General features: G+C 43.6%; 1 protein-coding gene and 1 long non-coding RNA gene across 14 annotated transcripts in view; one reads left to right on the top strand and one right to left on the bottom strand.

Moving 5' to 3' along the window:
* Positions 1-1649: 1649 nt before the first annotated feature.
* LOC114033991 (liprin-beta-2-like) overlaps positions 1650-13164 on the bottom strand; it is a 198011-nt gene continuing 186496 nt past the window's right edge. For all 13 annotated transcript variants that reach the window (XM_027849625.1, XM_027849628.1, XM_027849629.1 and 10 more), the window contains 8 exons: positions 11431-11559; positions 10508-10658; positions 9062-9173; positions 8564-8652; positions 7064-7186; positions 4763-4888; positions 3114-3302; positions 1650-2285 (listed from right to left, as the gene is read on the bottom strand). In XM_027849625.1, the coding sequence (XP_027705426.1) occupies positions 2085-2285; positions 3114-3302; positions 4763-4888; positions 7064-7186; positions 8564-8652; positions 9062-9173; positions 10508-10658; positions 11431-11559 (1120 nt within the window). In that variant the 3' untranslated portion in view covers positions 1650-2084. The remainder of the gene's footprint in view (positions 2286-3113; positions 3303-4762; positions 4889-7063; positions 7187-8563; positions 8653-9061; positions 9174-10507; positions 10659-11430; positions 11560-13164) is intronic.
* LOC114033993 overlaps positions 7122-13164 on the top strand; it is a 15299-nt gene continuing 9256 nt past the window's right edge. The window contains exon 1 of the long non-coding RNA XR_003568059.1: positions 7122-7207. This is a non-coding gene — a long non-coding RNA (uncharacterized LOC114033993). The remainder of the gene's footprint in view (positions 7208-13164) is intronic.

Genomic DNA, 13164 nt, shown 5'->3' with positions numbered 1-13164 from the left:
AAGAAACAGAGGATGTACATACAGGGCATCCCAGGATGCCCGTGTAACTGGGGATAAAGGAAGACTTGAGGGACGGAGCTGAGGATAACATCCACCTTTAAGTACGTGAAGGGCTATCATGGAAGAGAGGCAGTGAGGTATAGTGAATAGTGTGATGGATTTGCAGTGAGGAAGTCTTGGGTTCAAATGTCACCTCTGATGCTTACTAGCAATGTGAACTTGTTTCCTCATCTGTAAAATGGGGGTGGGGGTGAGTTAGACGAGATGGCCTGTAACGTCCCTTCCAGATATAAATCTGTAATCCTATAAGACTGGACTTGCTTGGCTTGGCTTAGAGATGGGGAAAAGTTGCATAGGGGAAGATTGTGGCAATCTAATTTTCCAATTGGAGCACTCCCAAAGAAGAATGGGCTGCCCCAGGAGGTAATGAGTCCCCCATCACTGGAAGGTTTCAGATAGAGGGGATTCACACTCAGGTCTGGGCTGGACTCTAAAGCCCTTCCCTAACCCATCCGGACAGAGTAGAACTGACTAGGACAGAGCACATGTGGTTTAAGAAGAGACACAAAGGGGTTTCCTTACAAGGACTTGGCAGGCTTCTAGGCAGACACAGCACGAGAGATAAACTCAGGGTTGATACTTACTGCCTCGAGACTCTGCTGCCTCTGGATCACTCAGGAGCACGAAGATGGAAGACACCTTGAGGTACCGACCAGAGGGAGGGAGGGAGTGGCATGTGGAGGGCTGGGGGCAGAGGGGCATCTAACAGCCAGGAATCTAGACCCAAGGCCTCTGTGGTGAAGCAGGGAGGCTAATATGGAGGATGGAGCATTCTGCACCTGGTGCTAAAATCCTGGCCTTGGTCTTTCCTCATCTGATTCACAAATGCTGAGCTGACTGTGTCCATGGGCTAGGGCTGGCCTTGCTCTCTTGAAGTTCCGATTTTCCATTTGTACAATGGTTGGAAGACCATCTGTGTTATCCCTCCTGCCCCATTAAAGGGATAAGTTCTATGTCAAGTGCTTTGCTTCTCAGCGGAACATTAATTATTTACTTTGCCACAAAGAAGCAACACCCTCCGTGTTAAGATAAACAAACCACCAGAAGGTTAGAAACCCTCCTTCTCATTGATTATATTTTCTGCGAGTGGTACATAGACTCCCTCTGAATTATCTCAGCAATCAGAACTTCAGAACATGTTTAATGTATTTATAATCCAGCTGTGCAGAACAAGAAACATGTATGTGTATGTATATAGATGGCTAGTGTATACAATGCTGGGCCTGGATTCAGAAAGACTTCAGTTCAAATCTGACTTCAGACACCTACTAGCTGTGTGACCCTGGGCCAGTCACTTAACCTCCATTTGCATTAATCCACAGAAGGAAATGGCAAACCACTCCAGTATCTTTGCCAAGAAAACCCCATGGACAGCATGATCCATGGGGTCACAAGGAGTCAGATGTGACCAAATAACAACAAAGCTGAAAAATCTACTACAGGAGATTTGTTAGTTTTGCATCATAAAGCAAGTCTAAGATCATTGGGATCCAGCTATTTCTTAAAATAAAGACAAAAAATATTCTATTAAAAATGTGCATGTGTGTGTATTTATCCCCAATCCTCTGTACACATTAAGTAGAACAAAATCTTATACATTTATTTATATTTATGTTCATAGTACTTAAATACATCTTAAAATGAAAATAGTGTTTATGTTTGTGCAGACTCTGCAGGGTATGGGCATTAAGAATCATTTAAAAAACCATTATTCTTAAAACCATTTTCCTTCCATTCTTAGCCTCTAGTAACAGTCTTAACAGCCTGTCCTCAAGAAAGGCACTGATGCACAGAGAGGCTGAGACAGGAGAAGTACTGACTTAAAAAGAAAAAAACAAAACAAAACAACAAAACACAACCAGTTGCCTGGCCTATTTGGTGTCAAAATCAAATGCTTCTGGGTTTTGAAAGCCTGGTTTTTCTTGGTGAGTTCATGCATATGAGGCTGGAGGTTATATGGCAGGTAACACAGTGTTATTTGCAAGCTCTAGGATTCGAATAGAGATGCTGAGATGACAGTTGCATCAGTTGACGTATCCCACCTGATCCAGTTTGTCCAGTTCCTCCCCAGGACTGGGGGGAAGGCCTCGGTGGCTGTGGCTACCGTAAGCCTTGTGATTGCCATTCACACTTTCACATGGCTCTGTGGGGCATATGTAGTCTGTCGATTCATCAAATTTCTTTTTTCTCATATTTCCGAAGTGTGAAAATCCTAGTTTCTTTGGCTAAAACACAACCAAGACAAGACCACATGAAAAAGAAAAATAATCTTATCTGTAGATCTAAGAAAGTCAGATTTAAGAATATTAATTTAAGAAAATTAATTAATTTAATTAATTTAAGAATATTAATATGTATTCATTCACTCACTAAGGATTTATTCAACATCTACTATGTGTATAGTACACTTTGAGGAAAAACAAAGCCAAAATCCCATGATACCCAATACTATTGTAAAGCTGGCTTTTATTATGTAAGTTAGTCTTATGTTGTAGAAGGGGCCAAGAAAACTTTTGATACAGTTTTAATGAATCTCTATGAGTAATCCTACACAGAAAATTCTTTCTCTGGTCTATATCTCCAGTAGCTCTCACTGAGGACTAAAAACTCTTCTATGAACTCTTACCGCACTAGAGTTACATAATATAATATATAATACATAAAGAGAGTTAGTGCCAAATAACCTATTGCTTCCAGCTTTACACCTAGGCTCACTGTTGGTTCATGAGGGCTACTATAATTTCCCCAACCAGAAGAGTTCCTTGAAGGCCTATATTATCTCTTGTTCACCCATAGCACCTTAGCCCTTAGTGCCTTAGTGTACAAATGGGTTGGGCTAGGCAAAGACTGGGAAGGTGTCCAAACAAGTCCCAATTTTACAAAGTCTGAACTGATGCTGGTCTCTAGAAGCTAGACACAGACAAGTAATTATTTCATGAACACAAGTTCTCTGGGTTGATGGGACACTATAACATCTCTATAATGAGAAAGACCTAGGGGAGGAATGAAGCTGTGCTCCGTGCTTGGGCCCATACCCATAGTGGGGGACCTACCCGGACTTTGGCAGTAGTAGTCAGTGGTGTATAGGCTGGGGATGCCATTATATCTCTCTTTTCTTGCTGGGCCACAGGCCCAACAAGGACATTGAAGTTGGTGGTTAAATGGCGTCGGAGAAGTGTCTTCTGAGGAGGAATGTTCAGAAGCATGGCTAGTGTGTCCCCACTGAAGCGGGGCTCTAGGATCTGGGGGAAAGACCATACGTGTTGGGTTAGTGGGTTCAGTGGCCCTCACGAGTCAGCTGCTGAGTTTGTTGTAGGAAGACTTTTCGGGTGGACAGCAGAACTTTGACTAAGCAAACATTTTCTGACGTCTCCAACAATTTACAATCATACAAAAAAAAAAAATGGTCTTATAGGTCCTGAGACATTAAATGACTGGTCCAAGGCCACACAGCTAGTAAATGATGGAGATGGGATTTGAATCTATACTATAGTTTCTTTTATAACACTTTTCTGTAAATCTATAGGAAGTTCCAGATCAATACTGAATCCCTTCAATTTGAATTCACACTACTCAAAGTGATGATTATATAAAATGTGGTAACTGGTTCTAGCCTAATGAAAATATGAAAGGTGAATTTGCATAACTTCAGGGGATTCATTATTCATAGTAACCTGGACCTAGCTGTATTTAATACCTGAAAATGATCTTTTAGAGGATGACAAGACGCTACCCAGCTCCTGAGAGTGAGAAGGCCTGAGCCATGGTGCAGCTGCATTGTTTGGGAGAAACTTCCCTGCCTCTGGTGTGTCTCTGTGTCTTCCCTGGTGTGCCAAATGCTAGGGAGATAGTGGGAGGAAGATTGTTTCCAGTAGGATGGAAGGTCCTTGAGGGCAGGGATAGTTGTCATTTTATTTTTGTATCCCCTAGTGTCCCGTATATAGTATGTGCTTAACAAATGCTTATTGGATTGGATCTGCGTGTCCCTGCACTGGATGACTGTTGTCCTATGGCAGTGCTTGGTGTCATCCCTCTGTGACAGGGTATCAATTTCATTGATCTAATCAGGCCTTTCAGAGCCCTGGCTGGCTAGTCCATTCAGGGACTCAGTCTCATGCTGATAAATGGGTAGCTGAGGGGTCAGGGAATGATTCATTCTATTGATATAACATGGAAACCAAGCCTCTTCTCCCATCATTCAGGAGGTGAGGTTCCTAAGTCCAAGTGCAGAAACCAAAGGCTGGGACCACAAAGGAAGTGTCTCAGCAAGGGCAGCCCTTTCTTCTTACAGAGGCTTGTCAACCTTTCCAGGGTTTTCAGCTGTGGTAGCCCTAGCCTTCCCCCTTCCACCTAAACCCGTTCTCAGAGGACTGCCTATCTCTAAAGGACAGTAGACACAGCCACTGACCTTTCTTGGCCAGAGACAGAATGATGTGGACAGTGTTAACAGAATGGCCTGTTTTCAAATCCAGCCTCCACATTTACAAGTGTGTAACTGTGGGCAAAAGGTGTAGGTCTGAATCCCAGCTCCGCCATTTGCGACCTATGTGACTGGAACAAGTCCCTTCAACCCATGGGGCCTCACTGTCCCCACTTATAAAATGAGGGGAACCAGACTAGAAAATTACTAGCTACCTTCCAGCTTTAAAGCTCTGATCCTCTGATATAAAATAACAGGTCAGATGTATGAGCAGCTACTCACAATGAGACCACCATGAACTCCGCTTCCTCGAAGGTTTGGTGCGTATTCAGCCAGGTCTACTGACCTCAGCCATTCCATCACTCGGTGGTTGGACCACTGTACCACTTCAGAAGGAGAAACATTACTCTGTCAGGACGAGAAGAGAGAAGAGCCAAGACCCGTCATTGAGAACATTACTTAAAAAAAGTAAAGTGACTTGCCCAGGGTCACACAGCTAGTGAGCGTCTGAGGCCACATTTGAACTCAGGTCCTCCTGACTGCAGGGCCAGTGCTCTATCCACTGCGCCACCTAGCGCCCCAGAACATTACTGCTGAGGTTAAATTCAGGTCTTACTGACTCTGGGCTCAGCATTCTATCCACTGTGCCACCAGCTGCCTCTAAAATATTGTTGTGCCCAGCAAATACCATATTCAAAACATGACTCTGAAGGTGGGTGGGAGAAGATGGGAAACATTTATTCTTGCTGGTTGGAGAGTATCACTTTTCATAGGTTTGTGTGTGGGAGGGTGCTCATGTGTCTCTGTGAAGTTTAATTTTCCTTATGCCAAAATCAAACCCCCAAGTCTCAGTCACTCTTCTGGGTATCTTTTCCCAACCATTTGAACAACTGAATGCATTTTAGGACCTCAGAGGTGTGAGTGAGCAAAGGAGGGGTTGAGGGTACTTGTGTTTAAGGATGGCAAGGAAAGCATTAAAGTACATAAGATTAAAGTCTGACTTATTCACTTTAAAACTATGTCCTCCAAGTAACTAAACTGTACATGTACACCCTTTGACCCAGTGACACCCAGTGACATGGCTGAACAAATTATAGTACACAAATGTAATAAAATATGATTTCCAAGAAACCTGTGGTATGAAATGAGCAAAATCAGAACAATTTATACTATTACATCAGCATTGTAAAAATGAACCATTTTCCTGCCCTCTGCAAGCTGATGGCCTTCCAATTACGTGATGCTTAGAACGGAATGCAGGACTTCAAATGGAATGTGAGCAGGGCAGGGTAGGAGTCTTATCATCTTTCCTCAGGATGTTATACTCATCTGAATTGTCCAAAGCCAAAATTACCTTGTTCTGGAGAAGTCTGCAGTCCACTAAAGCTCCCAGATCCTTTTCAGTTGTCTAGTGAAATCTTGCTATCATCTTGTACTTGTTCTGATGGATTTTTAGAATCCAAGTGTAGGACTTTCACACTTTCCCTATTAAATGCCATGCTATCAGATCAGGCCCATTTCCCTTTATGAAGCCATCAGGTCAGAAGACTCTGTCCACACCGTATTTGAGGAACCTAAATGGGGCCTTTGACTATGGGAGTGGCATATTTATTTGGGAGAGCACCTTCTACCGAGCAGTCTGTAATACCCTCCCCTCTCTGAGGCTGAGCTCTGTTTCTTATTTAGGCAAGGAGAAAGGTTAATATTGTTAGTGCCTGTTCTGAGAAGGTCACTCTGAGTAACGTCACTGAGGAGAGGATGCTGGCTGGGTATCGGAACCGGCAGCCTTAGGAGTAGCTGGGGAAGACGGAGAAAGGAGCAGCTGTACCCATTCTATCTTTCCTCCCACTGACACACAAAAAGGCACTCTAAGCTGGGTGTAAGCCTGAGCAGAGGGCCCTCCCTCCTTCTGGTACTTTTCTCCTTCCTTTTTACCCCCTAACTTACAATATGAGAGATTAAGAGAGAGAAGAGACCTCAGAAGCCAGCAGCTTCAGCCTCCTTGCCTCACAATTGAGAAAACTGAGGTTTGGGTTTTTTCCTAGTGTCGCCTAAGCAGGAAGCATCAGAAGAACGATCTCTGACTCGAGAGTTAGTACTCCTTCTTCTGTACCACACTGCCTTCAATTTCTTTAGTTTTCTTTCTATTCTTCCTCTCTTCTCTCCCCTTTTTCCTCTTTCTCTTTTCCTTATCCCCTCTTTCTTTCCCTCCTCTAACTTTTCATTACCTTATTTCAACACTCCATTTATCTCCCTCAGCCCCCAATTTGGATCTGCTCGCCATGCTCTCCTTGGTTCAGCTGGAGAGGCTGGTGGAGAGCATACAGCTGGGCAAAAGGGATGGAATGGGCCAGGGAAACCTGAACTGGGATCGAGGGGAGGTCTGTTGAATCCAGAAGGAAGGGGCCCAGTGGCTAGCAGGACTCCCCACTCAGTACCTTCTTGTCCTCCTCTCCAGTAGTAAATGGGGGCACTGGGCAAGAGACCTCCAAATGGACTGACTTCCTGCTTAATCGAGAAAGAGGGACAGCTTTCTGCCACTGCGGCACCTGTGAATTGGAAGACTGCCCTTCCTGCCCCTACCTCATCGGCGGGTCTCCTGTGTAGGCAATGAGGATTGAATTTGTTGACATGGAGCACGTGGATGGCACATTTGATGCTGAGATGATGCAGCTGGCTGGTGACTTTTAAGAAGAGAAGGTCATTCTGGAAGAGGAAAGTCAATGGGTAAGGGCTCACTTGGTACTGGGAAGACAGACATACCATTCGATTCACTCACTGTTCTTCTCTCCTACACATTTCATGACACCCCTGCCCTGCCCCATGTCTAACACCATGGGCTCAGGACATCACACACGGCCCAGACAACACTGCTTTACGATTTTGTTATTATTAGTCTCGACTTGTGATTTCACTAGTATAGAAAATTCTTGGTAAGCAAATCTCTACTAACGCACATCTACAACTGTTCTGTAATTTGTATTCCTGAAGAGCAGGGGGGTCTTGACCTATTTTGTGCTCTGGAGTCCTTTGGCAGTCTGATGAAGTCTTTTTTTTTATGGGGGAGAGGGTGATGCAATCAGGGTTAGTAAGCTAGTAAGTGTCAAATGTCTGAGGCTGGATTTGAACTCAGGTCCTCATGACACCAGGGCCGGTGATCTATCCACTGTACCACCTAGTTGTCCTTTCTCAGAACCATGTTTTTATACAATTGAAGGGACTGCTTCAATTAGAGCAGAGGTTGGCAGCTATAGCTCACATATGGCCTGCCTCTGTACAGACTCCAGGCCAAGAAGGGTTTTTCATTCTGGGCTGGGTTAAGGCTTGTGGGTCAAGTTTGCTGACCCAAGCTAAAGGGTAGTGAAAATAAAGATTTATTATTTTTCCCCAACCAAGCTCACAGACCTCAGTTTGCTCCTTGGTCTCGAAAGCTGCCCAGGATATTCTGATTCCATAACCTGCTCGAGGTCATGGAGCCGGTAGGGGTTATGAGTCAGACTTATCACTATGCAACATTTACCTGCAAACCTTAAAGTACTTTCTAAACACTGATTATTTGAGGAAAGTCATCTAACCTCCTTTAACTTCAGTTTCCTCATCTGTAAATCGAAAGAATCATAGAGGACAGTGCCTAAGGCTCCTTTCAATGATAAAATTCTAAGATGTGGATATGTATAGTAAGACAGATGAATCACTGTCACAGAAGTTGCTGAGTGCTTTCCCCTCCCCATTATGCCTAGCAGTTGGTAGTGAAATTTCTGTCTAAAACCTTATGTTCCTGAATGCCTTCCCTTCTCACCTCAGCCTCGAGGTATCCTTAGAATCCTTCAAAGCACGGCTCAGGAGAGGCATTTCCTGCTGCCCAAGCTCTGCGAGTGTTTCCGCCCTCTTTATTTTGTATTTACTTTCTGGATACATATAACATCCAGCCCTTCTTACCACCACTCATCCCTTTCCCCCAGTCCATTGTTAGATGTAAGTTCCTTGAGGGCAGGGAATATTGATTTTATCTCTGTATCCCCAGTACATGGATGTCAATTATTATGTTGGTTTAGTTGAACTGATCAAACTCAAATCCCTTACCACAGTTAAGTATTGAAGCATCCGCCCGTCAACCCTGGATTCATGGAACTGGTCTTTGTATTGAGGCAAGCCAATATCGTCAAGCCACCCTACAGAGTGAAAAAGAAAGGTACATCTCAAAGTTCCTATGTGACAGCCACTAAAAACAATGGGAGGTGAACTTGGGGGACAGGGTGGCACAGAGAGTAGGTAAGTGAAAAGTCAGATCAAATCTTGAGAGTTAGGGTTTGAATAATCAGAATATTTAATCACCAGACTTTCAGAAGATGTTTTTCCCCCCTTCTCCCATACTGGGATAACTCTATTCACCATCCCATATTCGTTTTTGTTTTTGTTTTTTACCTTTTGGAGGCAATCAAGGTTAAGTGACTTCCCCAGGGTCATATAACTAGTAAGTGTCTGAGGTCAGATTTGAACTTAGGAGCTCGTGACTCTGCAGCCATTGTTCTATCCACTATACCACCTAGCTGCCCCCTGGTTGAGTCGGTCTGTACTTACGGGTTACCCAAATGTGGTCCAGTTGTGCAGACTTCTCCTCCTGCTTTGTGTTAATTGACTTCACAGCCAAAACTAATTTTTTTCTGTGCAGGGGATGCTTAATTCCTAGTTCCTGAAATAGACAAGTGGAAGCTCAGTTGTTGAGTTTTAGGCAGGTAGTCCGCCCTAAGTCAGATGACTGTCGGTCTTAGTGATTATGTTATGATGGAGGTATGATGGCTCACTATGTACAACCAAGCCACTGCTCAGTAGGACCTGCAGGGATAAACCACATGCTGCTGCTGTTTCTTGTCTGATCAGAGCTATAACTTGGGTAAGGTGTCTAGGGGCGTGGCCCAGGGGGATGAAATTTAGAGGGCACTGAGTTATTCCCTCTTTAGTATAGAAATAACTGGCCTTCGCACTCGTGTAGTAAGAATAGCCAGATGGTTCACAGAAACTTCACTGTATCTCCTCACAACTGAGGCTGCCTTTAAGAGTTGATTTGACCTGGAAAGACTCATGTGAATCGACACAAAGTGAAGTGAGTAGAACCAGGAGAACAACGTATACAGGAACAGCAATACTGTAATGATGATCAACTGTGAAAGACTTAGCTACTCTGATCAGGACAATGATCTAAGACAATCCCAAAGGAGCCATGATGAAAAATGCTATTTACCTCCAGAGAGAAACTGATGAACTCTGAGTGCGGATGGAATCATTTTTATTTTTACTTTCCATGTTTGTTTTCTTTTTGTTGCTGTTGTTCAGTCACATTCTGACTCTGTGATCTCATGGGTTTTGTCCGTGGGATTTTTTTGGGCAAAGATACTAGAATGGTTTGCCATTTCCTTCTCTAGTATGCTGCCATTTCTCAGATGAGGAACTGAGGCAAATAGGGGTTAAATGACTTGCCCAGGGTCACAAAGCCAGTAAGTGTTGGAGCCCGGATTTGAACTCAGATTTTCTTGACTCCTGGCCTGGTGTCCTGGCCACTGTACCACCTAGCAGCTGTGTTTACATTTGCAAGATGGAAATGTTTTGCATGACTTCACATGTATAATTAATACCATATTGTTTGCGTTTTCAAGGGGTATGGAAGGAGGGAGAGGGAGGGAAAGAATTTAGAGCTCAAAATTTTTAAAAATAAATGTTAAAAATTTTTGTACATGTAATTGGGAAATTAATGAAATAAACAAAAACTATTTTAAAATAAGTTGATTTGTGAGCTGCCCTTTGGGACATTTTTTGAAGTTTGCCCCAGGCACGAAAAATGCTAATTTGGGCTCAAGTTGTTCTCCCATCAGACACTGTAGCCCAGATGCCAGTCTTGTGGCTTATTTCCCTTTTCCCTCCCAGCCAAGGCCCCAGGCACGTGGCAGGCAGCCAAGGTCACAGAATCCAGAAAAAGGTCAACTACTGTTATGCAGATGAAAGCCGGCTGACTTCCAGGTCTGCCCTTACCTTTTCCATGTCTTGAGGGGTAGCAGTCAATAGTGTGTGGCCAGAGCTCACCCACTGCCTGGCAAAGATCACATACTGACCCAGACCAAAGTCCTCCAGCCAGGAACACACTTGCTCCGTGTTCCACTGGGCAAAAGGAGCGTTGGAATCACTGAAAGACAGCGAGCATATGACCGTCAGGGCTGGTGCTTGATTGCAAGGGGAGCCTGGAATAGATTCTTGTTAAAACTATTTTTGTATAACAAAAAGATCAGCAAGCCTCTGGCAGATGTTAGAGACCAAAAAAAAAGTGCCATTGCAATTGTTAGATATAGTGAGGGAAGGCAGAACCTCAGCATTACAGAATCTGACAGTTGTCAGGGATTTGGTGGCCATCCACTTGCACTCAGACGGACAGGAAAGGAAGCCCCTACTATAATGTAGCCCAAATGGGGTCATCCAGCGTCTCTGCTTGTAGACCTCCAAGGAGGGGGAAGCTGCCACATTCTGAGGTAGCCCTTCTACTTTTGAACAACTCTCGTTGTTAGGAAGCTTTTCCTAAATTCAAACTAAAATGATGCCCCTTTTTGCTTGTGCTGGGACCAAACAGAAAGAAATCTAACTCTTATTCCCTAGGATGGTCCTTAAAATTCTGGAATACAGATATTATGTCTTCTTAATTTAGTATTAAAAAAAAAACCTTAAGGAAAATTATTTTTAAGACAAGAAGAATCACTTTGTACTTTGCTTTTCTCATTTTTGTAGACTAAATGAACAAAACATCCTAAGCTCCATTTCCCTGCTTAAAGTCTCCCATGGCTCATTTTTCCGGTGACTTTACGCTGGTTTCTAACAGCCAATTGTGATTACTCTTAGAACCTTAGGGCACATAAGACCTCCTTCTCCGAGAGAGCTCACCACCTGGATTGTGAGAAGGATGTTACCTCTTCTGAGCTTTGGGGTCTCTGGTTCTGGACAGCCTCGGTCCTGCGGTTGCCCGGAGCCCACCTCGGCGGAATTCTGCTATCCCTATTGCATCTGTGTTGAAATTTCCTGATTGAGTTCTTCTTATTCTGTGGGAATAGAAAACCACAGGGACCATCAGAAGACATTCTGCATGAATGGATTTAGGCCCCTTCCCATTCAACACACATACACACTCTGTCTCTCTCTCTCTCAATCACTCATTCATTTTGGACAAGTAAGATATTTAAAAAAAGACTCAGGTCCCATAAATCAGCTCTCCCATGAGACCCATGCCTCAGGATTCCCTCCCAATACAGTTTCGCTTCCTGCGGCCTCCTGTGAAGCAGATGCAGATTCTAACGGGTTTGGAAGGAAGCTGTGGTTGGTTGATTGATGACAAGGTTTGCTAATGATCCTGCTTCTGGAATTGAAGTTTGGATTGCTCACCCTACAGGACCAGGGGAGGCAGCCATGCCAAAGCCAGATGTTCTTCTCTGTGCTCCATCTTGGAAATGAGCGATGAGACCAGAACGAGGAAACTGAGTGATTCAGGTCTCAACTCTCCCACTGCATACGGGCAGATATGCATATGCACCAGAACTTAAGTTTTTAACCTAGGAATCTGTGAGCTTATTTAAAAAAAAAAATCTGGATGGCTCTATTTCACTAGAAATTGTTTCCTTTGTAACCCTATGCATTTAAAAATATGATTCAGTTCAGCCTGTGACTTGGTTGTTAGTTGCCCTTGCCCCCATGCTATGTAAATGACGGTGAATGAATGAAAAATCATTTACTAAGCACTTACTAGGTACACAGAACTGTGATAAGTACTGCAGATACAAGAGAAAAGCAAGACAGTTCCTACTTTCAAAGAGTTCACAATTGAATGAAGAAGGCAATATATATAGGTCGAAAGGACTGGGAGACCAGATTCTCTCTTGTACAGAATATCTGCGTTCTGGGCTTTTGAGCCCCTCCCTATTTTAGTTCAAGAGGAAATGTCAAAGAGGCCCAAAGGAAGCTGAGGCCTGGGGCATTGTGATACAGACAGCATATCTAATTCATCCCTGGATCGCTGGCATACAGCAGTGCTTGTTGAAGGACAAATGAAGACCTCTCTAAAACAACCTGCCACAAATAACAGGTGACTTTGGCAATTCTCCTCGAGACGTTTAAGAATGTCTGCTAATTATATTCATTCAACATGAGCCCTACGCTTATCCTACAGCTCTAAGGGGTGATGGGCTGTCATGTGGAAGAGGCTTTAGTGTTATTTTATTTGCTCCTGGAAGGCAGATCGGGAGTAGTAGGAGAAGTTTGCAAAGAAATCTGGGCTTGATGTCCAGAAACTTTCTAACAGTTAGATCTGCCCCCAAGTGGAATGGGAACTTCAAGGTCTCTAAGCTGAGGCTAAACAATCATTGGTTGAATAATTTTCAAGCATGAACTGATGCAGAACCAGAAAAACAATATTAATAGCGATCACCATAATGTAAATGATACCACTAAAGGACAAAAGAACTCAGATCAAAAGCAATGACCAATATGCCAAATAATTGATTTAGGAATCTATATCCATTCTGTTGAGAGGTAGCCATCTACAGGTATGGAATGTCATACCTGTCAATTATGGTGCTTGTATCATTTAGTTTTACTTACTTGTTTTGTGTGTGTGTGTGTGTGTGTGTGTGTGTGTGTGTGTGTGTGTGTGT

The sequence above is a fragment of the Vombatus ursinus genome, unplaced genomic scaffold (assembly GCF_900497805.2).
Source record: "Vombatus ursinus unplaced genomic scaffold, bare-nosed wombat genome assembly UNPS02007822.1, whole genome shotgun sequence".
Classification (NCBI taxonomy): Eukaryota; Metazoa; Chordata; class Mammalia; order Diprotodontia; family Vombatidae; genus Vombatus; species Vombatus ursinus.
The sequence above is the reverse complement of the archived record's forward strand: the minus strand, read 5'-3'. Positions and strand labels throughout refer to the sequence as shown.